Here is a 27,933-nt window from a genome sequence, read left to right on the forward strand (position 1 = left end):
GCAGTGGATGTTAGTTGTAACTATAGCAACCATGCCAGGACCGCGGCATGATGGCGGAACCAAACACTATTAAAAAGATGCATGTTAACGCAAGGATAATCTGCCATTTGCTATGAACGATGGCGTGAATGATAGCCTGCAACCAAACACCAAAATACATTTTAGCAATAATTCAAAAAGGAGGACATTGATGAAAAGAGCCAAATTATAGTTAAAGATGAAATCCACCCCCAAAATGAATAAACTTCAGAAGAACGAGAAAAAAAAAATCCCTACAGAAGGATATAAAAATGACAAAAATTGGATGAGATAAGGCAGATATGATATTTTGAAATTTCACATTTCTTTTCCGAAAACATTTCTTGTCCAGTCCTTATGACTATTCAAACGAGCAAGTTGACTATGTCATGCTCTCGCAATATTTCTTATTCATTTCATATACAGAAATGACAGAAATCTCATATTTCAGCTGAATTTATATAAAACTTCAATTAAGACCGCCTAGCCTTGAAGAGAAAAGAATGTTAACTCTGAAATCTGATTTTATGCTTTTACTCGTGTAAGCTAAAAATAACAATATTTTGGAATTTCATATACAGCATCTATGAACAATTGTAAGAATATGACATCATTAACTTCCCATTTGAATATTCATAAGGACTGGTTAAGAAATGTTTCCCGAAAAAATAGGAAATTTCAAAATGTTATATCTTCCTTTTTTCTTATCCGATTTTTGTCAATTTGTATCGTTCTATGGGGAGTAATTTTCTCTTTATTTTAAACTTTACTTTTTTTTAGGTGGATTTCCTCGTTAAAGTTTTGCCTCGTCACCCCTGCATCAAGTCAAGAATAAGGTTTCATTCTTTTTTTTGCATAATGAATTCTATTACAAAAACTTTCTTTTTTACATGGTGAGTATTATTAGGTAATGGGACAGAATCGCTGTTTATTTTTTTTCTGTAATTCCAGATGATAACCTCTTCCTCACCCATGCATATTAAGTAGGAATGTGTATGTTTGTGTGCGTATGTATGTGTCGGGGTGTGAAGGGGTGTGTGTGTGTGTGTGTGTGTGTGTGTGCTTATGGCTGTTTCACCCTTTTCTGAATTGTTTGATTTCATGTCTGTTATCAGAATCCAGCACTGTAAAGAAAGTTAGAAATAGTTAGATATAAGAATGGTAAATAATGTGTAGTAATCTTTTAGTGAAGAAAAATAATGTATACGATGAAATGTCATTTGAGCCTTATATTTGTACATACCGTCATAAAGACTTTATTAGGCAAAAAAAAAATATGCACATAGTGAACGACATTTAACGCCCACTAACTCTATACTTTATCATATCATAGTAAAGCTTTTAATTGTACACTAAATCATGCTGTCTTTGACATGTTGTAATACAGTATTTAATTTGCGTTGGCCTTAAAAGAGAACAAATTTCTCTATTTTGGACAGATTGTCTGATGTATCCACTTATCTTTATGCACTCCTTGAATTCATTTGATATGTCTAGGGAAATTTTCTCTCAAGGATTGTACGATGGTATGTGGTGGATATTGTACGACGATAATAGTAATTATAAAAACTCGTGGTGTGTTGTGTGTGATTTTTTCTTGTTTTCGTTTTTAATAGTATTTTCCATCCCCTTATCAGGCATTTATACACGAAATTATTATTTTTCATAATTCGAGATAATCAGTGCAACTCATTTTTAAGAACCCTTCATTGTTCATTCAATGACCGAAAAAAAGATTGTTTTTCTCTAAATGCCATTATTTTGCTAATTATCAACATGGGGTATTATGTATCCTATAAAACATCTCACAATATAACTTCAAAATTGTATCATTCGATATTAATACCAACATAAACTTGAACTTAATTAAGTGATTTTTCTTTCAACTTAAAATAGCTTATACTCGAAATCGATAAAGATGTAAAATCATATTTCCCCATCCCAATACACAACGAAGGGACATTTACAACTCTTATCGTATACACTTCCCTCATATCACAAACTTTTCAAAAACACTCCCAACGAACATAGCCCCCTTCTTTCTACACACACACACACACACACACACACACACACACACTACCAAAAACACATACATGCACACGCACATATAAATTCATACATGCAAGCACCCTCCACCCATCCAGATCCGGCTCATATGACTCACAAAACAAAACAAAAGCAATACAAAAAGAAAAAGAAAACAATTCCATTAAAATGGACAAAGCCATCGACTTGTTAACATTTTAGTAAATGCACATTGAATTTCCCCATTTTATTGGCTATAATAGGTTATCTCTGTTGTCTTTCATAATGTACATGACTTTTGCACAATATGGAAAGGAGCTTTTTTTTTCTATAACTATGAAGAAAATAAATTTACTGAAACACACGCACACACATACACTTAGTTACCATTATTCTTTCAGTTTTACCGGATAACTCCATAAGAACAGATTTTAAGAACTTCTCTTGGCTAAATCCGTTTCAATTCCCTCGTTTTATAGGTGTTTAACAAGTAATCAGTTTAAAGATAAACAGTGTGTTTCTACGTTTCTATCTACACAAGGAACAGAAATAATCTTACTTCAAGCCAAATTGAAAAATCCTGCTTCAAACACATGTTTTTCAATCTTGTGAATCTTCAATTCAATTCTCCAATTTGGAGATCCGATTTACAATGTCTATAAGCAATCAGTAATCTGTTTCATTGTTTCACATGCAAGGCATTCACAAACTTTTCTTTTTATTGCCAATTGCAAGGTTTATACTGTCCTGTGGATGCACTAACAAGCTCCGTTTATAAGAATAACATGAATAATAAGTATTCATACAACACCTGAAAAGAAGCTAGCTAAACGATTGCTAGATTGTATAAAAGAGATACAAAAGAAATAACGGTGTATTAACGGCGTTTTTGTCCCGCTGAAATGGGTCAAAATTCAGGGTGCGGTTTACAGCCTATACCTATATTAAATGTGTGCGTATATTGCGCAGACAATGTTCCATGTTCAATATTCGAACGTTGATGAAATAATTTCCTTTTCTTTAGGCATTCTACTGTACATATTCCCTTTTTATGGCTCCAAATGAACACATTTTCTCCAAAAACATTTCCTCAAGTCAAAAAACATGTCGGTAGTATCTCAATCCATTGCGTGGCAGTATCCGCGCTCGTCGGGCGATTGACGGGTGAAAAGGGAGTGCGGTTAATACACGGTTATTCATGGTATGCCTATATAGTGTACAGTGGTATGGTCACGATGGTCTGTACTCGTGCAATGAAACAAGATTTTGCACTCGTGACCATTCATTATTTGTACAGTATTAGAGATTCAGATCTCAGTAGATTTAAAAGCCATTTAACATGCCTGTTCATACTCATGTGGATCTACTCAATCATGGACGTTCCTCATTTGTTTATTAATTCATGCATTGTTTCAACGCACTCTTTGTATATAATGTTTAAGTAATACAAGGTTCGATGCTTAACAGGGCCGTAAGAATCAATCAATGTATTATTATTACTAGTAGTAGTAGTATTATCATTATTATTATTATTATTATTATTATTATTATTATATGGTTGCCCGACAAGTGATATTTGGTGGCCCGCAAATAAAGAAAAAGGAATCTTTCACTGAAGCCTGAAAAATAACTACAATTTATAACAACTGCGTAAAAGGAAGCAAGACAGAAGAACGAAATAACTGAAATTATTTGAGACATGTTAAAACAACTTTAAGCGATCATAAGTGAGTTAAAATTGACAGATCCCATGTAAAAGGGCTTCAAATATCAGATACAGTAACCTAGTTTACTAAGTCTGAAATATCAAATATTGACTTGAGGCATAGGAATGACTTTTCTTTTCCCATGACATCCCGTATTCATGAAATGATTAGATTACAACTTAAGGGTAATTACAATAATTACCTACTTTATCTCTAGGTAGATAAAACTTTCTCTATGAATAATTATAAAAAGTAATGTGGCTAAATTTGGGTGCAGAATAGACCGAGTTCGTCAGTGAAGGAGAGCATTATTTTAGTAACCTTTGCCAAAGCATTTAGCTGAAATATATCCAGTTCAGTACCAAACACCTAGCATACCGCTGGCATACTCACGTAAACACATCAAACAATGTACGCAATCACAAATTTCTCTCAAAGGAACAATGAAAAGACACTACATCAACAATAGGTTGACAGCCTTCTTCACAATAATCAAATCGTCCACCATCCAATCATCAAATTAGCAAGCAAAGATTTAACCTTTACCATCCATGGCACGGGTTTTACCATTAAAAGAATATCATAATATATGGAAACCAGAAAATGACATTCATCTAAGAACCAATTGCTGAACTTTTTAAAATTTCTTTAACATATTATTTCTGTCAATGTATCCATGACTTAATGCCAATTACTGTTCACACCTCTTCATTCCATATCATGACGTCAACTTCTGATGAATGTGGTGTTGAAACAGTCGTATGCGAGAGTTTTGGCTTCCATGAGGTAAGGAAACTGCTTAAAGATCTGAATATTAAGACCTACATAATCACTCATTCACACACACACACACACACACACACACACACACACACACACACACACACATATATATATATATATTTAAAGACATTTATACAATATGAATGTATATCATAACAAATATCATCCTTATCTTTCATGACATAGCTTATGAGCGTTATATCCACAATCTAATCTTATTATTAAAATTTGCATCAATCACCGCCAACAATCAGCAAACAACGCGAACAAAAAACATATTTGTTTCTCTCCACACATAACGTTTTCCTAAACACACACTCACACACACACAGATTTCATTTTTCCTTTTTTCTTCCTTTTTTTCCTTTTTGTCTGACAAAAACATAGTGGGATAGGTCTCTTAGCGCTCCTCGAAAATGATTTCGTACGGTTTTGGCGCCAGCGTGGTGAAGCGATGGCCAATACTATAGTCCGGGACGGCACCGGGGGGAAAGGACACCTTGAATCGCTGGAGGATGTTGGTGAGGAAGAGAAATATTTCCATTTTGGACAGCTGCTCACCAATACACACTCGACGACCTGAAAGCGTTTGAAACATCAAAACATCAGCCTCATTATGATGATGACGACATTGATGTCAATGACGAAGCGATGAAGACGATGAGAACGAAATGACATTGATTGGCTATGTCACTGGTTTACCAATTGATTTTATATGGTTATAGTAAATTTCCAATCGGCTGTCCCTTTCTAATTTTTAATTGAATTGTTAGAATTAGCAGTGCAAGTATTCCTGCCTTACCGATGATGTAAAGTTGAAATTGCATGATAGTGTTGATCTATGATAAAAGATCTTGACAATGAATTGGTGATTACGGTTTCATGACATATGCTCCTTCGACTATTGCTCTCATGAAATGTCTGCCAAAAATAAATTCCACTTCGACGAGGAGATTCCAGTATAATAATGGATAATAATTGCAAATTATCAAAAATAAAGTAAGAACATTGGACGCCCGACAACAAGAGGAATAAATCAAACAAGTTATCCTAGCTCTGCCCTGCACTGATGATCACAGCTCTCCTAAAAAACAACAACAAATAAACAGCCATATAAATCCGGGTCTACAGGAAATATAAAGTCATGTCACATTCGTAGGAGGAACGTTTTAGATACACGTAATAATAATAACAATGATAATAATAATAATAATAATAATTATTATTATTATTATTATTATCATTATTGTCGTTATCATTATTATGTGTATTTAAGATAATAACAATAATAATAATAATAATGATAATAATAATTATAATTATAACCATTATTATTATTATTATTATTATCATTTGAATTGAAATGGAAATAAACGAATTGAATTTGATACTAAGGTCTTCTTTGTGCAGCGTAGCCTCTTCAATGTTGCAACTACTCTACCGGAGGGCCCTGCCATTATTGTTAACGTGGCGTTGCTAGGTATCCATTTATACACCCACACACCTGGGTCGAGGGGGACATTGTGGGTAAAGTCATCTTATCTAAGGACATAAGCACTGGGCGTGAATCGAACTCGGGTCCTCCAATTGGGAGTAGGGAGTATTATCTACTATGCCACAGCGCCCCACTTCATTTTATCTTGAGATTTAGATCCCTAAAAGGTGCAATGCCGACAGACGTTTCCATTGACTTATGACGCGGTCACATCATCTTGTCCACTTTGCACCCGGGTGCAATCAATACCACTACGCCAATAGATGTAACATTGGGGATTTTTTGTTTTTGTTTTAACGTCATAAAAATACTTTCACGGTCCCGATTTTGACGAAACCTTTACTCTGTCTGATTTATTCTACTACGTTCGTTCAAGATTCGACAGCGTGGAATGGTAAGAAAAGTTTGGCGCGATTACTCTCCATTCTCTACCACCATGGTACATTCGGAAACCACGACTTAGGGTAACCTGCTGGAAAGAACACAGTGTCCCACAGTGTGTTCATAATATGTCGCAAAGGCGGCTACTAGTAAATTATGTCCAAACGCTCAAATTTAACAGTGTGAAGATGATTTCACAATGTGGTGTAGTTTTTCACACAGTGTTCGCATTGTAATGTTCTGTTGACACTTGTAATCGATGATTCACAATGCATTCATATTGTTAAAACACTCGCATTTATCGGTATGAAGAGATTTCACACTGTGATCGCAATGTGCTCACACTGTGTTTTACATAGTGTTTCACACAGTGTGAGACTGTTCTTACCAGGGGAGTATGCCTGCTACAATAGAATTGCCCGTCATCAAATGATATGAGCGACAAAGCTTATATCTAAATGGGTGACGTTAAACTTCAGTCGAGATTCTTCGCCTGCATAAAGTGCGCATGCGTACAAATCTGCTCACAATTCGTCCTGAGAATATCACAATTCATCCGAGTCAGGCCAGCCAGCGTTCCCAGCGCACGGTCTCCCTATGCTGGTTAACAGATCTTGAAAGTTTCAATAGCGTAAAACAGGAGGTGAACTGCAGTGTCAATTCTTAGCATAAATAAGATGGAATGAAAATGGGTAAGAAACATTTTTTTTAAAATAAAAATCATATTAAAATTGATTTACATAAAATAATTAAATCGATTATCAAATAAAAAAAAAAAAACAACAACAACAAACGATTATATGCAGTAAAACTCACCAACACCGAACGGGAAATACGCTTCGGGCTTGACGATTTCCTTGCCGTCCTCCGACAGGAAGCGCTCGGGTCGGAACACTTCCGGGTCACCCCACAATTTGGGGTCGTTGTGGATATAGAGTATGTTGGCACCGATGTTTGTGTCCTTCGGAATGACGTAGCCGCGGACCTCCATGTCCGCCGTGCATCGATGCGGGACTCCACTGGGTGCGATGGGGCGGAACCGTAACGCCTCCATTATGGTGGCCTCCGTGTAAGGCATACTGGTTCGATCCTCATACTCGGGCGTCCTCGAGTGACCGACAACGTCATCGATTTCGGAACAAACCTGCATTCGAAAACAACGGGGTTTTTTTCAGAAAAATTGCTAAAATGGTGACATTTCTGAGACTTCTGGTAATGACTCTCCTGAGTACAACCTCTTCTTGCAACGATGCCGGAAATTTTTAACTGTATTGTGCACGGTACATTTCTTTATCTGAAGGGTGGTACTATGTAAGATAACTTGCCAGATTACTTTTTGTAAGGGCAAGTGTTTTTGTCCGATATTGTATGATGACATCACTGTTCGAAATCGCAAACTAGCATATTTATTATTAAGACGATCTGTGCACTTTTCTAATCTGAAATTGCCTAAATCCCTGGTTAATCAAGTAGTCTGTCCCGCTATTTGAATATGTACTACACTGTGATTGTTCAATAAATAAAGGCATTTTTCGAAAATTTTCCGGAGTCTGCCGCCCTTTGCAATTGTTTCGTAAGACCGCACTTTAATACTGAATTACTTTCTTCCTCTCTTTCATTGTCACACAAAAACACACACACACACACACACACACACACGTTGAACTCGAATTCTAACATGTATTATGGTGTTGATTGATGCACTTTCCTGTTCCAATAGTACACTATAAAAAATCTTTCAGAAATCTACGTTTGAAGAGACGCAGAGACGCAGAACGTCAGGGTGACCGCTCTATATTTTGAGCTCTAATTTTCGATTATTCCACTGTTTGGATACAGGAGACTGGAATTTGATATTTATACTTCTTGGCATACCGGTTTTTCCTGTAGTCTGTGGATCTCAGAGAGGAAACCGATTCTATAACTCGATTTTCATCTCACTACCTGGAAGGAAAGCACTGCGTCTTCAGTCCCTTCGGCCTAATGTAGTCCCATCACGTTATAGTACTTGTTAGTACATACGTACGATGTTCACGAACATATTGACAGGACGTTTGAGACGCATACATATATCCAGGATGATGTAACATACGACGGTTGTTTTCCTATCCTGCACCAGACATGGTAACTATGTGATACATGCCGATATTATATGAGATCTGTGATATGTGATTAGTCGTCGAGTCATCCTAAGTGTCTCCCTATACCACATGACTTTGATGAATATGGAACACGTGCCTCGTTTGATATATCACCAATATTTCCATACTTCATGATACCACATCGCCCTTTGCGAATATTACCTGGAATAACTGACCGAAATCTTTTGATACTGTAAATTTGGACGGCTCTGTTTTTATCATCTTGTGTTCACAGTGTTCTGAGATTTGCTATATTTCGCAGTTTCATTTGACCCGCCATTATGGCGACCCCGGGTAAGCTTGACGATGTGGAATGCATTGCTGACGCAGTCTTAAAGCGATACATAAAGGGAGAAGAATTCCTGAATTCTATTCGTCAAGCAGTGCGTGACGCCATAAAGGGTGAACTAGACGACATGATGCGACGAATTGAAGTCAGTGAAGGAAGGATTATCGACCTGGAGTCCCAGCTGAACAGCAACACAAAGGAGATCGCGAACCTCAAGTCCATCGTTGAAAGACAACGCTCAGCTCTGGACAAGGTTGGGCGAGCTGCTAACAACCAGGAACAATACTCCAGACGAAATTGCCTCCGTTTCCACGGCATACAGGAATCAGCTGGTGAGGACACTGACGAGATCGTTTGCCGCATAGCCAGGGAGAAGTTGAAGGTTGAATTGTCCAAGAATGACATCGAGAGGTCCCATCGACTTCCTGCGAAGAAGAGTGAGGACGACTCACGCTCAGCAAGCAGGGTGACACGCAACAGTAGGCGCAATGAAAGGCCTCGAACAATCATCGTCAAATTTGTTTCCTATCGCATGCGCAGCATGATCCTATCCAAACGCCGTGTCCTCAAAGGAACGAAAATGGGGATTGAGGAAGACTTGACAAAAAGCAACGCCCAGCTACTCCAAAAAACGAAGTCTTGCAGGAAAGTCCTTGCAGCCTGGACATCGGATGGCAGGGTTCTTGCCCTCCTCCCAGCAAGCGGGGGGAAGACAGTCAAAAGAGTTATAACCCACGAAAGTGATTTAGACAGAATATGACCCAATAGGCTATCATCACTTTCTCATTTCAATCGGTAAAAACGAGGGAATATTGATCACCGGTGCAGTTTGTGTATGATTTTATAAAACGACCCTAATTATCATTCGTATGACTGTAAATGCTAATAATAATTTGTGATATTTTTTGTTGATGTTTTAGTTTTGTTGGTTGATAGTATAGTTCACATGGTACGGAGTTACCCGTGCGTGTGCTGCTCTAGATCTGTGAAAAATAATCAAAAGGGATTACAATGCACTAGATGTAAAAAATGGGTTCACATCCAATGTGGTGGAGTAGATGAAAGGGATTATGATGATATGGGATGTGTATTTCTAAACTGGGAATGTCCTCAATGCGTTGTGAAACACTCACCTAGTTTTATAGATGATATAGAATTAGCTGATACAATCAATGGTGATACCGTAAACGATGCAAGTACGACATCCTGTTCACAATGTATTCCGAATAATTGTTTAAAATATGATGAGTTAAATATAAAGGGTTTGAAGATTTTGCATCTAAATGTACACAGTCTCCTCGCGAAGTTATCGGAAATCAAACTGCTTTTGAGTCAGAATGATGTACATATACTTTCATTAAATGAAACTTGGCTTGATGATTCAATATTTGATAGCGAGATATGTATTGAAGGCTATCGAGTCCTAAGAAAAGACAGAAACAGACATGGAGGAGGCGTAGTAATATATATGAAAATGAATTTGAATTATTCAATTTTACAACACGATTCCTTGAGACATTTAGAGGCCATACCAATCATAGTTGGAGAACAATGTCCGAAATCTTTTATTTTTGTATCATGGTACAGACCACCAAACACTTCAGTTTGTATTTTTGATTATTATGAGCAATTGGTGTCTTTTTTAGACAGCTTTAACAAAAATATTTTTATTGTGGGGGATTTGAATTGTGATATTTCGAAAAAGAATGTAACTAATGAAACCAAACATCTTAATGAAATAAACAGTTTGTATTCATTGAAACAAATAAATGGTAACATATGTACAAGAATAACAAATGATTCGTCTACCCTTATCGATCATATGTTATCAAATGCTCCAGATATTGTATCTGTGTATGGAGTAAAGCATACTGGCATAAGTGATCACTCATTATGTTTTATGGTTCTGAAATGTCACGTCAAAGATAAAGGGCCCCGTACACTTAATTACAGAAGTATGAAATATTTTGACCACAATTCATTCATTCGTAGCCTACAGTCCCAACCATGGTTCGAAGTGTATGATATAGAAGATATAAATGAAGCAGCTTTTCATTTTGAAAAATTGTTATTGTCGGTGTTCGACAAACATATGCCTATTCGTGAAAAACGAGTTAAGGAAACTTCTTCTCCTTGGATGTGTAGTGAAATTATCAATCTTATTTATAAAAGAGATAAACTGAAGGAAAAAGTGAATAAGCTTAAAAGGATGATATTGATTGAATCTGATGGAAATAAAATAATATCACTGGAAAATAGATTGAATGATTTGTGGAGTGAGTATAAGAAACTTCGTAATGCTGTTACTTTGAAAACAAGAAAACGAAAGAGATCTTTTTTTGCTGAAAAATTATCGGCAGCTAACACATCTGGTGAGATGTGGAATATCATAAAAACAGTGTTGCCTAGAGATGTTTCTGGCATGTGTGAATCAGTTACAGGTAGTAGAGATCAAGATAAATCCAATGAATTTAATACATTTTTCGCCAATGTTGGTAGAGATTTGGCTGCAAACATCCCGAATGTCCATGACTCTTCAATACAAGAATTTGACAATGTGTATGAACCGATTGATTCGTTCTCATTGCAACTTGTCACGTATGAAGAAGTGTTTAAAGTAATTCGTGGTATGAAAAATAAGAAATCTTCAGGACTTGATGGTATTTCTATGTATATGTTAAAATGGCTGCTTCTGTTATAGTGTACTCCCTTACTCATCTGATAAACAGGTCATTGTCCGAAGGCATTATTCCGTTACGATGGAAACAGGCAAAGATTATACCACTATTCAAATCTGGTAACAAGCGTCTCCCGGAAAACTACCGTCCCATTCTTTGTTCTGTTTCTAAAATCATTGAAAAAATCGTCCATAAGCAACTATGTCGTTTCATAAAATTGAATGGTTTACTTTCACCAAACCAATCTGGCTTTAGAGAAAAGCATTCGACTACCACTTCACTGTTAAAAGTGACGGATGACTGGTTACACGCCATTGATAGAGGCAAGTACACTGGGGCGGTTTTCATTGACATGAAAAAGGCATTTGACACCGTGGAGCATTGCACAATGATAAAGAAGCTGCACTCTATTGGAGTTTCCGATGAAAGCCTTCGCTGGTTTGAGAATTACTTGTCTGGTCGACAAATGCGTACATACTTTTGTAATGCAATGTCAGATCCCCTGGAAGTGTGTTACGGAGTACCACAAGGTTCCATTTTGGGGCCTCTCCTCTTTACAATTTATATCGATGACATTGTCAAACAGATTGAAGTGTGCAGTATTCATCTTTATGCAGATGACACTATTTTATACTTTTCTCATTCTGATATTAATCAAGTTGAACAGGCTATCAACATTGATTTGAATGGCATCAATAGATGGATGTGTTTAAATAAGTTGAGTTTGAATGTTGATAAAACTGAATGTTTGTTGATAGGATCACCCGCAATGTTAAAAAGATGCAATATGATAAATGTACAGGTAATTGGTAAGCGTATTCAGTCCAAACAAACAGTGAAATATCTCGGAGTTATATTTGATCAAGAATTAAAATGGAATATTTATATAGAAACATTGTGTTTGAAGATAGGTAATTTGATAAGGTTTTTGGGTCGTCTTCGTTTTAATTTAAATGAACAAAGTATGAGGATAATCTATAATTCTATAATTAAACCTTTGTTTGATTATGCAGATGTACTTTATGATTCTGCCCATAAGAAGTATACTGATCGATTACAGAAATTACAGAATAGAGCGGGGAGAATGATCCTGAGAGTCAGTCCGTATATGCATGTTTCAAATCACGTTATTCATCAGACACTAAATTGGGAATCTTTAAAAACACGTCGCTTAAAGCATATTTTGTTAATGGTATTTAAAACTCTAAATGATTTTAGCGCTCCTTATTTATTGGACCGGTTTAATTTTGTATCTCATCAATATTCTTTACGATCTTATGGAAGATTGACGCTGTCAAAACCTAAAACAGAGTACTGTAGACGTATGTTCGCGTACCGTGGGGCATCAATGTACAATACTGTTCCCTTGGATATAATATCTTCATCATCATGTAATTCCTTTAAGAAAGCTATAAATAATTATGTATTACATTGGATTTTATGATAATGATCACGTATCTCTGTATTATGTAAAACATTATGTTATATGGGGAGGGCTGCGGGTGGGGGAGGGAACATTGTATTTTGGTAGTCGGTATAGGGGTATCATTTTCATAAGTTTGTTTTTTTTTTTGTAATGTTGTTTTAGTTGATTTTGTACACTGATGTATCATTTTTTTTTTCGCATCATATCATTATGTGTAAGTAAGCTTGTGTTGTTTTTATTGTATGGAGTTTCGACTATTGTAATTTTTTGTTCATGTGAAGTTGGACCCCTCGGAAGACCAGCACGGCCATGAAGGCCGAGCTGAGAAGGGCAATCCATCCGTTTTTCTTCAGTTATATATTCCAGTTGTATTGTATCATTGTTATCTTTTTATCTTATACGGTGAATAAATAAACAAACAAACAAACAAACATTAATGCCTACAAAACTCCGTTCATTTCAGGCATACACAGCCAATCGTACGGGTCTTCCCATCAATATTAAAGTAAATAATCGACGTTGGTGAAGGTGATGGGACAAACTATCACTTCTGAGGCAATCTGGATGTAGCTATCTTTCCGAAGCGCAGCTGATGAAAGATAGCGTACACATTCAGATCGCCGAGGAAGTGATAGTTTGTCTCATTGCCTGAAACCAAAAGTCGATATTTGCTTTATATTCCACACCTAGGGTCCTAGATATTCCAATTTTATTCCACATTATTCTGAAACCATTTTAGCTGTCTTTAGGTATCATCAGGGCTTATGCTACGTACTTTAGACGTATGCGCGTAGATGACAAACAACGAATTTGCTCCGCGCCAAGCGCGTGGCACCGAAATAAAAGTGCGTTGCACTGTGGTCTATCACTTGACCCAGGTCAAATCATAGACCACAGTGCAGCGCACTTTAGTTCGCGCGTACTCAAAATTGTAAGCAAATAACGTTGGTGAAGGTGATGGGACAAACTATCACTTCCGAGGCGATCTGGATGTAGCTATCTTTCCGAAACGCAGCTGAGGAAAGATAGCGTACACATTTGGTAGATACTTTATTTTCTGCAAATCAATATATACATAGATTGAATAATCGTGAACATGGGAAACATACAAAGTATTTTGAAACAGAGTCGTTTGACTTGCATAAACAACGATATAAAAGGAAATTAATGATATTACAGTATGCATGTCTATGCAGCTGGGATTACAATAACAACATTATATTTAAGAAGTCATAATGCAGAGGGCCGCCATTGTAAACATTGCTTGAAAAGATGGCCGGCCCGAGGAAAAGGTAGGTAGGTAAATTGGTAAACAATACAAATTCTGCTGCGAAGATAGCAGGGGAAAATAAACATTCAGATCGACGAGGAAGTGATAGTTTATCTTATTGCCTGAAACTGAAAGTTGATTATTTGCTTTATATTCCACATCTAGGGTCCTAGAAATTCCTATTTTATTCCACATCTGAAACCGTTTTAGCTGTATTTAGGTATCCTTAGGGCTTAGGCTACGTGTGCGCGTAGATGACAAAACAATGAATTTGCTGCGCGCACCGCGCGGCACTGAAGTGAAAGTGCGTTGCACTGTGTACTATCAAGTGACCTAGGGTGCGTTTATAAGATTTTTCTTCTGGCCAGAAACAATGTTTTGAAACACTGTTTCTGGCCAAACAGTGATTCTAGCTCGAAAAAAATTCTTATAAACGCTCGCCGTGATTTGAAACAGTGTTTTGAAACAGTGTTTGTAAACGCACAAAACAGTGCGTTTACAAACAGTGTTTCTGTAGAATCAGTGTTTCAAAAATCTTATAAACGCAACCGCGATCGCAAACACTGTTTATGTGACGTCACAATGCCTTGCGCGCACCCTGCTTGACCTTTTGCCGAGGAAAAACTGCGCAGAGTGAGTTGCGCAATGGCACAGTCTGAGCGAGATCCCCAACACGCTCGGAGAAAAACATCTTAAGGCCACCGCACACTACACGATCCGACTGGTCTTAAAGTCTTAAGCCAAGCTGGGTCTTAAGACCAGTCGTACGACCGGACACCGCACACTATACGACCCGACGGTAAAGCGCGCGCAGTGCGCGCTGCGTGCGTTTGCATTTTGCTGCATTGTGAATGGCTGAAAGCTCACGACTGGTCGTAGAGATTCAACATGTCAAATCTCTACGACTGGCGCTAAGACCCAGTCGTACGACTAGAAAATGGCAAGACTGTGACGTCACACTTCTAGTCTTAAGGTCTTAAGACCGGTGAATCGGGGCAAAATCGTGTAGTGTGCGGCGGGCTTTATAAACGCTCTCCTGACGAAAGTGTGATTTCAAACAGTGTTTCAAAACAGTGTTTCAAAACAATGATTCTAGGCCCGCAAAATCTTATAAACGCACCCCTAGTTAAATGATAGTCCACAGTGCGACGCACTTTTATTTCGCGCGTACTCATCTCGCGTTAAGACTGTATGGACTGCCAGAGATCAGCAAAACAAACAGCTGTCTTTATTGACCGATTCTGTGACGCGCTATGTGTATTTTTGGCATGGGCACAGCCATAGTGGGTGTATCAGCCGACCCCCCCCCCCCTCCGCACTCCCCCACCCCTCTCCCTACATCAGCACGCGCGCAGAATGAAAAACTGCTTTAGCCAATAGGCGTCTCGCACTGAGTGCGCGAATGCTTGCTAGTGCGCGAACCTTTGTTACAAGTGCGTGATAAACATGTTGCCCGGGGGTGGGGGAGAGCAGGGGGGGGGGGGGTCGGCTGATACACCCACTATGGCTGCGCCCTGTGCCGTAAAATGTCTGCTGCCCTCAACGAACCCGAATCGGTCAATAGATGACAATACAATGAATTTGCTGCGCGCACCGCGCGACACTGAAGGGAAAGTGCATTGCACTGTGTACTATCAAGTGATCTTGTTCTTCTCAGGTGATGTGATGGGCAAAACTACGCTTTATCACGTGATCAGCTCTTGACCAATCCATACACTCTAAAAAAAATCCGGCTCTGAACTGAACCGGAACTGGGTCCGTTGGGGTCACTACCGTTCCGGGTAAAAAATGACTTGGAATTTGGTCATGAAGACCCGGAATAGGGTCACCCTGACCCAATTCTTGACTCTGGATGGGGTCATATCTGACCCCATTCCAAGTCATTTCTGACCCGGAACGGTGTGTGACCACAACGGACCTAGTTCCGGGTCAGTTCTGACCCGGATTTTTTAGAGTGTATAGCAAGATTCTTAGTATGTGGAATATGATAAGTTATATCACCCGTTAGAAATGTTTTGACTTAGAGATCAGCGAAACAAAATGACTATCATCATAGAGTGTAACGAACTTTTCTTCCCAGGTGATGTGATGGGCAAAACTAAGCTTTAACACGTGATCAGCTCTTGACCAATCCTTTTGCAAGATTCTTAGTATGTGGAATATAAAAGCTGATATCACTGGAGTAAACTGCCCAATTTTTTTTTTTTACCTTCTCTTGGATTTCAGGATTCCCAACAAGGAAAACAAATGCCCATAACAATGATGCCGACGACGTCTCTGTTCCACCCAGGAAGAGATCGAATATCAGCGTCCATGCCTTCTCCATCCCAAACTCCGTTTTTTCCCCGGATTTCTGGGCACGCTGTACCTCCAACAGGTATCTGTCGATTGCGTCTCTGATGTCATTAGGGTCAAAGTTCTTCTCGTGTTCTTGGATCTCTTCGACCAGGAACTTTTTGACCTCAAGGAGGTTTCTTCTCCGCTTGTTCATGAAAAAGGCAGGCAGGTTAGTCAGGATACCTGGGTCCTGGGATGCGTAGCTTTTGATCCGATGGGTCATCTCCGTGAACTTCGGATCGGAGTACTCGAATCGGTGGCCGAACGTGATGGAGCAGATGATGTTGGAGACAGCTTTGCTGAGCACAACTTCGGGGTTAAAGGGAATACCAATGCTTTCAGCAATTGCATCGACTAGAATGCGCGCCTCCACATCGATGCAGTGCTGTAAGCTCTTTTTGCCCTTGCCGAAGTTACGGATGCTTGCAAGCCCTAATCGACGGTGGTCAACCCATTCTTGACCACTGGAAAATATGATTCCTCCTGTAATAAAAGCACAGAGCATGTTTACATGAGATGGGTGACGGCTGTCAAAAAGGTCCTGCAAAAAGTATGTTAAATCAAGACTCATGTGTTCATATCTGGGACATTACGCCGATCTCAGGATTCTAATTAGATGATCACAGTCATCATCATGATTATCATGATTATTTCCATTGCCATTATCAACGCGATCATCTCCATAAACACGTCAGTCAGTACATTCATTTTCTAGACTAAAAGAAAACAGGCTTGCTTTTGGCAATGCGAAAAATATACCTAGACAAAAAACAAAACAAAAACAAAAACAAAGCAAAACACAAAATTATTCCCGCCAACCAAAATCATATACCTTTACACTTTGCTACAGCCTTTAACTCCCACAATTCCTCTCTCCCCGACGTGACGTCAGCCCGTTTGATCAAAAGGTCCTTCACCAACTCATAACTGGCCAGGAACGCGTATCTGTAATCCCCGTCACATATGTAGACGATGTCACCATACCTTATGATAGAAGGACATGAAACACTTTTTTTTTTTCAGTTCAACATGTTCTACGAATGAAAACCGTTCAAATAAAATTCAAAATTAGAAAGACTGTTCCCTATCACCTGTGCACTGTGTGCGGATGAAGCATAATGTTATTAGTGCTGTGATTGACAAGAAAATTGGTCACTCGCATACTGTATGCAGGTCACGAGCTGTGTTAGACATCGCACTGAGTTTGTCTCCGAGACTCACAAGTGAGAAAAAAAAAACATATACATGAAAGTATACGAGAGTGATACATTCTAGCTTGTGCGTGACATGTGTACGTTCATGATTGCCACAATCAGGGAGGTGAGTACTTCGTCTAAAAATGGAGCATGAGACCATGATGAGACACATCTTCCAGATTGGTGGTCCTTTCATAGTGTATATCGGACGTGCATGATATGTTCCACTTGCGTGAGAGGTTGTTGTCAGAGTAACACTATTATCTTATAAAAGGAAATTCCTGACCTAACTGACGCTAGATATATGGCGTGCTTGGTCATCACAGCACTTTCGTTGTGTTGATATCATTAAGCTAAGTGAGTTAGATTATAAGGCTAACAAATCAGATGTACAGGATTCGAATGAGAATGCAGAAAACCCGTGTGACTGAAACGGTGAATGCGCATTATTGTGTAACCCTCTTATTTCACCTAGAGTCCCTCAATAGAGAGAGTTGCGACATGGGAGGTCCGAAATTGAACACCTTTTGGAAACAAAATGGAGGTTCAAATTCTTTCTTTTCAAAAGAAACAGATTCTCACCGCGCGTGAATAGAAAAGTTACGTAATAGTGGAATTTCTGGAAACATGGCGGCGTTCAAATCTATGGTTGTCGCAACTCTCTCTATAGGGCTCACACCCATAAATGTTTCCCCATAGGGATGTGTGTTAAAAATCAAATTTCAAAAAATTCAGTAAAACAGCTGGGAGAAATGAGGTGTTTCAGCTTCACTAACCTGGATAAGTTAGATATACCCTTTCATCCATCAAATTCTCAGGGTGGATAATTCAGTTCAAATTCTGTCCAGGGGTCCGCAAAGCCAGACTACGAATTCTTGTCACTCAAAAAATCACCCATTTTCCGTACACGTACCCGATGAAATATAGTCCCCTCAAATTCCACCAGAAAAGCTTTCATCTTCCAACCAAAATGCATTTTGTAGAGGAATTCATACTCAATATCTACAGCTATTCAGTTTTTTGCCAAACTACATCATTGATTTTTAATCAATTTTTTTCTTCATTTATTTTGGTATCTTTGGTACGAATTTGTGAAGGGGCCTGGGACATTCCATTGTATTTACGGGTGTGAGCCCTATATAGGAACTCTAAGTTCACCAAGGCTACAGCGCCACCTTGCGACTCACTCCCACTGCCTGCCAATGAAGATTGAACAAGGACGTGAAATTGTCTTCACGCATTTGAAACTCTTTGTGGTGCATTATCATTTTAACATAGCGCTATATATTTCGGTGAGTATGATTGGACGGGTTAGATTGTTGATCAGGAAGATGCATACGACGCTGTCAGTTGATGTCGTTAACGGATACAACCAAGCAACTTTTAACAGCCATGAAATTAATGATATAAGCTTTTACAACATCGTATTAAACGCAAGAAATTGTTCTGCCCAGCAACCAAGCAATAGTGAAACCATGTAACCCTTTCAACCCTTCTCACCGTGCAACCATATAGCCGTACAACCGTGCAACTGTGCAACTGTGCAACTGTGCAACTGTTCAACTGTGCAGCTGTAAAATGCCTGTATGGCTGTCACTTATACTAGACGAAGAGTCACAAAACATATTTATGCATGCATCACAGAACAAGCAGTCGAGATGGTAAACGCAACCTACCGCTATACAAATCAGGATGCGTTAAACTAGGCAGCTATTCCTTCTTGCACATTATGGACAATAGTTGTAAGGCTTTAGCCAATCAGGATGCAAGAAACCATTAAGCTGTACTCCGGTAGGTCTCTATGATTAATTGTATGTCTTCAAGCAAGCAGGAGACAGCCATTCCTCGCTGAGGTGCATCCACGAAGGGATGTAAAGTTCTAACCAATAGGGATGCTACAAACCAACCAGCCATCCCTCTGTGCGGCAGCAGGGAGGAATGTCTGTGTAGTTTATTTCGCCTTCTGATCGGATTAAAGAAAAAAACGACATTAGTTCTATCCCTGTAAAGTTGTTCGGTTATACGTATTAACGGCAAGGATAGCCCGCCATAGACACGCATTTGATAGTTCATCCACACACATCAGTTACAAGTAATTCATTGTAATTTGTATCACCTCTATGCCAAGGGTCACATTGCATCATCTCGTATAGGCCTACTCACTGATTGTGGAGTTCCCTGATTATTTCGAGGGGGTTCTTGAAGAGACGGACGAGACCCGTCAGGTAGTTGAGAGGCCACGGGATATTGATAGGCCCAGGAGGGAGATTCAGCCGTTTCGACCCCGTCCGTTTCCGCATGATCAGCATCAGGAGGAGGCTGACTACAATGCCCAAGAGTATGCTGCTGTATCCAACGTCGGAGGCGACGTCGACAACGAAGCTTGCCATGGTGTGGCTGACCTCAAGATCGAGTCGATGCCGGTTAAATCTCCTCCAGGCGGTCGCTGGAATCAACACCAAGAGATTGCGGAAGCATTAGTAGAGATAAAAGTATGAACAGGAGTAATAGAGACTCATTGGTACACACTGACACAATCCGTGGTGAAATATAATGAGGGATACGGAAGAAGATTAAAAGAAGGAAAAAGAAAATGAAGCATTATTGTAAGAAAATAAGAGACTTCAACGCAACGCTATTTTCTTCAGCTCGCCAGATGAACATGCCCCCATTTTTTGTTTCAACCCGGGAGTGGCACCACAAGTTGCGTTGAAGGCCTTTTTTTTTTTGTTTTACCTGATGAAACCCGGAAGTGCCCCCCCCCCCCCACTTCTAAAAATCTGGCGCCGGCCATATTAAGTCACATATAGCTGTCACTTCATACAAATTCGAATTCCGAGGAGGCGGACTACACCTTTTCCCGTTCGGTTTGATCGTTCCATTTTGCACAAAGTTAATGCAAAAGTGTAATCAGGGTTTGTTTGGGTTTTTTTTTCGAATACCCCAAAACGCTGATTGTCATTCAAATTCGTTATAATTTATTATAAGGCAGCTAAAATCGTCAATCGGCATTCAAAATCGCTAAGGATCGTCGGCGGTCATCAGAAACGTCTTATATCCCGAATTTCTGTCTAATTTTGATTTTGAGATTTTCAGTCATTTCGATAGTGGACATTCCGTTACAAATATTGTGAAATTTTCAGTTTGTAAGTTGAAGTAATTTGTGTGTAATTATCACATTTACAGAGTCTTGTCATTTCATTTTTTTTTCATTCCCCCATAGGTGCGCGTGTAAACACACACACACACACACACACACACACACACACACAACGATATGCTTAGTATACGGTTGGGATGACCGCAAACACACGCAGAGCGCGCGGTAAAACTATCGCACATCGGCGCATTGACTTTTCGCGTAATATTTGAGATATACGACGGTTCGGTGGCCGGAAGTACTGTGCGCGCCGTCAACAAAACTGTTGTACGAGCCTTTCAGCTCGCAGCTCGCAATGGACTCGCACACAGCTCGCAGTGGACTCGCGCCCGCAGGCACGCAGGGGATTGGAGCGACTCCCGCAGCTCGTTACACTCGCTGTGACTGTGTACGCACGTCCGCAAATCATTGCAAGCTGCCTTTATAAAAGGCTATCAAAAAAGTCCTTTATTAGAGGCTATTGAAAGACAACGGCATTGGAAAATCGAAAAAAAATATCTCTCTCTCTCTCTCTCTCTCTCCCCCCCCCCCCCCCTCTCTCTCTCTCTCTTGGGCTTTATCGCATAATTCCGAACGATATAATTCGGCGAAAAAGTCACACGTTAGAGTAAGAACTAACGTCTGACGTATTACCGAAAAAAAGATAATTGGAAATGGCAGACATAAAAGTGTAGCAAACATAATAAAAAAATTGGGTAACTTGAAACGCTATTACCTTGAAATGTCATTCTTACGTGAAAATTGCATACGAGTATACGACGGTTCGGATGACCGCTGACGAATCAAAGGTATGCTAGAAACTATACCGGTTTGTTAAAGTGGAAACAACTGGACAAAACTTCTCCTTCCCCTCTGATACTAGTTGCGATCAACTTAACGCAACTGGAAGATTGACCAGTTGATTTCTTTCCAAAGCAGGGGCGGATCCAGGGAGGACAGCAACCGGCGCACGCCCCCCTTTATTTTTTTTTTTTTGTTGAAACAAAAGAAATAAAAAGAAAAAAATGGGGGAGGGGTGCGTGCGCCCCCCTTTAATTTTGTAAACGCGCCCCCTCTTTACGGAATTCCTGGATCCGCCCCTGCAAAGGAGAGGTATAAACTGGCATACTATTTAAACATGGCAGTTGATTCCAGAAGAAGTTATATATTATTAACGACACGCACGTCAAATTTTACATGTTTCTTAGTACATTCTGTTGAAAGAAGGGGAAAATAAGGTTTGAATCATCATTGAATCATCAAAGAACTGGATCAAACGGGACCCATTAATTGTTACCAGCAGTTGAGATCAACTAGACACATCTGGAAGATTTGCAGTTGAATCCACTGAAAAACAGTTGTATATAAACTGGCATATAGAATTAAAACCTACTAGTTGAGTCCAGTGGGAACAATTTACTGGCTCAAACTTGGCCCTTTGACACCAGCATATTGAACCAACTGGATAGGAATGGAAGATTCACCATTTGTTTATTTCACTTTGAAGCAATGATAATGATAACTGGCAAATAAAAACACATGTGTATGGAAAACAAGTGAACCAAACAGCCCCTTCTGATTCCAGTATACACAACTGGACCAAACTTAACCCTTAGATACCAGTCTGCAGCAACTGGACATAATAAATGTAACAATTTCTGGCTGATATAACAATTTCTCCACTCAAAAGCAATGATATAACGTCCCGGCATACTAAATCACGCCAAATCATGTCAGATAAAACAACATGTCTGGACTAATCGCTGCATAAAAAACATATTGTATTGATTGGTTCCATTGTGTTCATACTTATGAAAAAACAACAACACAGAGTTTATGCCAAGTGAAGTTATAGTGTTCGATGCAATTTTGAAGCTGAGTAAAAGTATACACATACCTCACTCTCAGTCCGCTACCGGCGGTTGCACGCTTTTCGGCGATCCTCAGGCAAATGGTCCAGGTCTTCTTCGGGCGGGGTGGGACATGTAAAGGCTTCCTTCGGTCTGGTGGTTTTATGTGGGTTTCTTCCCCCAATCATCGTAGTTCTGGCGGCATTTAGTGATTAGTTCCGATCGACGGCTGATGGCGTTTCCTTTGTGGCTTTAACCAGGGCATCTAAGTTACAGTATTTCCCCTTTCCATTTCGTTAGGTTGGACTTCTGGATTATGTCCCATCTTAATTTGTAGAATACCTTCTACCTTTTGAGTTAACAAATGTATTTTGATGGTTGGATTCTCTTTGTTATTCTTTTCATTGCGAAAAGACGTCATGCGGTACCTGAATTTCTTCTTGAATGCCAATAGAGCGAGTCCAAAGTAAAACTTGACAATTTCATTGATGTGCTGTGGCCATGAGTGATAGTGGCGTTCGGCCGTGTTTTATTTTAAAAATAGCGTGTTTCACAGCGAGATTGAACTTTCGGTATTTTCAGTTGTCGAAAAGGGCATTTAAATACTATGCTCGAAGTCAGTTTTCATCCAGAATTCAGTTTTAGACTTTACTTTTGATTTTCTTACATGTTTTTGTCTCAAGTTTAGAATAAAATAAAAACTCTTATATGGAAAAAATGACACATTTTTTATAGATAAGCTATCCCTTCTCTCAAATCACGGCACACTGTAAAAACATCGGTGTTAGATTCAACACCATGGGTGTTAAATCTAACACCGATCAAACTTCAATAGAGGACCACACCCACAGATATAGAAAATGTATTGAGACGGTGTTAAAAAGTGTTCACCTGGCACTTCGTGGTGTTAATTTGACACTGTGGCTGGTGATATTTTTGACACTGCGCTGGAGTTAATTCAATAATGACACCGCATGGTGTTGATTTGATATTGGTGGTGTTAATTGCAATGGTATAACACCCGTCCAGCTTCAATAGGGGACCACACCAACTGGTGTTACTGTGGTGTAAATGTGTTTACACATTTTTTTTTCAAAAATTAAGTACTCTATCGTAAAATTCTTTATCGTCTAGTTGAAGTTAAAAATTAACAAAAAGTGCAGTAACTAAGAAACTATTCAAAAACAATTTTAAATTTTGAAATGACAACCGGTGGTGTTAATCTAACACCATGAATGAGCACCGGAAATTTAACACCTGATCGGTGTTTCATATAATTATTTAACACCGGACTTTTTGCAGCGCACAACGTTGTTAGACGATCGCCAAAACCAAACAGTTGGCACGTATAAGGCACTCTCCTTTCACTCTAGAGTTGCGTTTCTCGAATTGTTCGGACTTTTTGATGATTTTGTCATTATGTGACTTCATAACAGAATTCATGTCTTGTGCAAATTGATACCTGTTGTGAAAGTAAGATCAGAAATTAACCGCCAAGATAAACAAAGGTTTTCCAATCACTGCTGAAAGTTGATTTAAAGAGTTGGTTGGTTTAAAGTTGGTTTTAACATACGGAGAACGATATAAGAAAAGTACAAAGCTAATTTCCACATTTTTTTTAAACAAAAGCACACATTTCCTTATCACTAGCTGTACTTAGTCTTCTCATCCAGTGATGAGAATAATGAAACTGCGAAAACTTACAACTTTTGAAGGAGTATGGAATTAACTTATACGGACTTTCATTGATAACATTGTATTCTATTTCGCTGCATTCTCTTAAGCTTTAAAGGCCCGAATTGCTCTTGAAAAGCGAACTCATCCTCCGAGAAATGGCTGATGGATGCGTTTAGCTTGTTTTTCAACTTGAATAGACAAGAGCATACAAGCAAGCTGCATACAAGCCCACCTCCTCTGCAACGGTTTTCTCCTATATACTATACACCGTGCATGATGGTGACGAGCGGTCTGTTTGGCCCATTGTCGTGTTTGTTGTGTATGGGCGGAAGCCCAAATTTATATTTCATCACTTTATTGATATACAAATCGAACAAAGGAATACATAAATACAAAACATAAAAGCCCAGGACATAACTGGATAAACAGAATAAGCAGGGCATATACCTAAATATCACACAATGTTACAGAAGATTTACGAATATAAATGCACATATCTTTGACAGAATCCTACACATATTCAAAGTGTGAAAAATATTGTATAAACAGGCAAAAGGATAAGAAATGAGACCAGAAAGATGAAGAGTAGAGAAAATGGAAACTAAGAAAGAAAAAGGAGAAAAGTAAAATAGCATGAAGAAGAAGAAGAAGAAGAAGAAGAAGAAGAAGACGAAGAAGAAAACTAGGACAAGTATAGTACATACTTAAAAAATGATACACTTTTCTCTTGACGGCAGTTAGCATACCTGTTGAATATTAACAAACATTTGCATTGATTTACATTCCAGTGAGTCCAATATAATAGAGTGGGGCGATAGCATGCTTAGTCGCATAACATTTATCATACTTCCCACAGTGAAAACAGAGCCTGTCCGAAGAAAAGCATTATCCAGGTTAGCTGCTATCATCTTGATTTCGGTGTCTTAAACCGCTTACCGTGTAGTTGACATTCACCCATCCGTTTCCAAGTCTCTCCAACTCGAGTGCTAGCACTCGAGTTGGAGAGACTTGGAAACGGATGGGTGAATGTCAACTACACGGTAAGCGGTTTAAGACACCGAAATAGCTGCTATCATCTTGATTTCGGTGTCTTAAACCGCTTACCGTGTAGTTGACATTCACCCATCCGTTTCCAAGTCTCTTCAACTCGAGTGCTAGCACTCGAGTTGGAGAGACTTGGAAACGGATGGGTGAATGTCAACTACACGGTAAGCGGTTTAAGACACCGAAATCAAGATGATAGCAGCTAACCTGGATAATGCTTTTCTTCGGACAGGCTCTGTTTTCACTGTGGGAAGTATGATAAATGTTATGTGACTCGATCCGCAACTAAAAGAAAAACAAAACAATACAATAGTCGCAGATTATAAATCTCCGTAAAGCCGCTTAATTCGCACACTATACGCCCTTACGACCATGAGACCAGGGCCCTGTTTCATGAAGCTATTCGTAAAGTTACCAACAATTACGAGCGACTGGTGATCAGTTCTGATGTGCTATACTTATCAGAATTTCAATAATTCAGCACAAGAACTGATCACCAGTCCCTCGTAAGTAAGTCGTTCGTAACTTTACGAACAGCTTTATGAAACACCCCCTGGGCCCTATTGCTCGATACTTTGCGTTTAAACGCCACTCGAAAAATCAAACGAAGGTCCTTGAACAAATCACACGCACTTTCCGTTTAATCGCAAGTGATGCAAATGCGTTGCTGAAAGGACTTACCATTGATTTCATACGCAGGAGATCAAACGTAAACTGCCAACATTATAGTAAAAACAAAAGCCTCCAGTATGTCGCATTTTGTTCATCATTATAGCTTTATCGAATTGTGTCGAGTGAATTCAGTCTCTAATACATAGTAGAAATTTTTGAAGGTCGGTTTTCGTCAACTAAAGAAATGAAGACTGTTGACAAGTTTGACACACTGTCTAAAAACAGCCCCTCCCCTCCCCTGTGATTGTTGTCATTTAACGAAGATAGAAATGCACGTATATGCACGCGTATACGTACGTATAAATATGCATAGCTATATTTCTATATGTTTATATAAAGATGTGTGAATGCCGTACTCCAACGTCGCGAAATTGAAATCAAGCACTAACAATTTCTATCGAAATTAGCGATTTTTTTTTCGCTGTAGCAAAGTATTGGACGATCAAATTGACGTAAAATTTGGCATGAGTGACTGCTATCATTAGGTAGGCACCTTTTTCGACTGTCTCTCGCAATCCGTTGCCATGGCAATGACAAATTTTAGTCAAAATTACAAGATTTCGGGAATCAAACTACTCTCTCAGTGTAATAACAATTAATTTGTAACTTGGCAAATGCGATTAACTTAACTGTGTAGCTGTGCAAGACACATTTTTGTGTAGTTGTTAAGAAATATTTTGTGCCGTGGCAACAGCAGTTTTTCATACAAATCACACAAAAATATGTGGAGTGAACTAACTAACTCAGTTTTTGAGAAATTGGTCCTATATTTAACATGCCTGACCACTATCACAGGTATATGTGGAAAACTTCTTTTTTTTGTCAGGATTGCATAATGGGTTGCCATGGCAACGGCTAATTATAAGAAACACGAAATGTGGATCGAAGTACTCTCTCAGTTCAAAAGCAATTCAGTTGAACTTTGGCACGTGTAATCGATGTAATGTGTATACATGTACTTATGCAAGACACCTATTTTTCGTCAGTTGCCATGGCCCAACCAGCGTTTTAAACAAATCATACGATCATCAATTTTTATGATTTTGGGGTGATTGTTATGATTCTGGATAGTTTGGTCTCATGATAACTGTGTTTCCTGCTAAAGCATTGAAATCGGCACCTTTTTTTCTGCAATAGTTGTTTAGTCATTGTTAGTGGTGATTTCGGTGGATATTTTTCTCACGAACTGCATTGTCGGTATTTAGGTGGGTTTGATTATTTTTCCGGCTTGATATTTGCGTGTATTTTTTTTTTGTTCCTTTCGCATCAGTTCCTTGTTTCATGTGTACTAACTACTATTTGCAATCTTGTTTTAAGTTTTTGTTCTTAATATATCAATCTCTTATGGAATATCATTCTGTCAGAAAGAGAAATCAGTATCATTTGTCTTTCAGGTCGATCCATCCTTAATTTCTTGATATTTTTTATTTTGTTTTCTAGCTCCCGGTTTTTCTTACGTTGTATATATTCATGAAAGCGTATATGAATGCGAACAAGGTACACTGTACATTAAAGATGAGTGCTTTCCTCATTGCTAGATGTAGATTACGTGGATGGATAAATCGAGTAATGCCGAACTCTCTTAACGAGGCATGTTCATAAAAATCATAACAAATCATCCTTATTTTTCCACTGAGCAATAGCCTACGAAAGCCGTCGACGTATTTTGAAGGACAAGAATATGACTTGTATGGGGGTACATGTATTTTCATTTTTGTACAGTAATCTCGATCAGGGGCGGATCCAGGAGTTCGGTAAAAAGGGGGCGCGTTTACAAAATTAAAGGGGGGGCGCACGCACCCC

The 27,933-nt window shown here is 38.9% G+C and overlaps 1 protein-coding gene across 1 annotated transcript; it reads right to left on the bottom strand.

Moving 5' to 3' along the window:
* Positions 1 to 4,935: 4,935 nt before the first annotated feature.
* On the bottom strand, positions 4,936 to 21,636 carry LOC139729080 (cytochrome P450 2B2-like). Its single transcript, XM_071640004.1, has 6 exons — positions 21,624 to 21,636; positions 19,912 to 20,194; positions 17,385 to 17,536; positions 16,425 to 17,035; positions 7,228 to 7,555; positions 4,936 to 5,114 (listed from the first exon to the last, which is right to left on the bottom strand). The coding sequence occupies exons 1-6, from the start codon at positions 21,634 to 21,636 to the stop codon at positions 4,936 to 4,938; spliced, it is 1,566 nt and encodes a 521-aa protein (XP_071496105.1).
* Positions 21,637 to 27,933: the final 6,297 nt, after the last annotated feature.

The sequence above is a fragment of the Diadema antillarum genome, unplaced genomic scaffold (assembly GCF_040938485.1).
Source record: "Diadema antillarum isolate AM-2024a unplaced genomic scaffold, OU_Dant_1.0 seq00000217_RagTag, whole genome shotgun sequence".
NCBI classification, from domain to species: Eukaryota; Metazoa; Echinodermata; class Echinoidea; order Diadematoida; family Diadematidae; genus Diadema; species Diadema antillarum.

Excerpts from the sequence above, each read along its gene's own strand:
- LOC139729080 (XM_071640004.1), bottom strand. Across the intron at positions 17,537-19,911 it reads ATCAGGGAACTCCACAATCA|GTATGGTGACATCGTCTACA; the intron begins GTGAGTAGGCCT and ends TTCTATCATAAG. Across the intron at positions 17,036-17,384 it reads GGCTGTAGCAAAGTGTAAAG|GAGGAATCATATTTTCCAGT; the intron begins GTATATGATTTT and ends CTTTTATTACAG.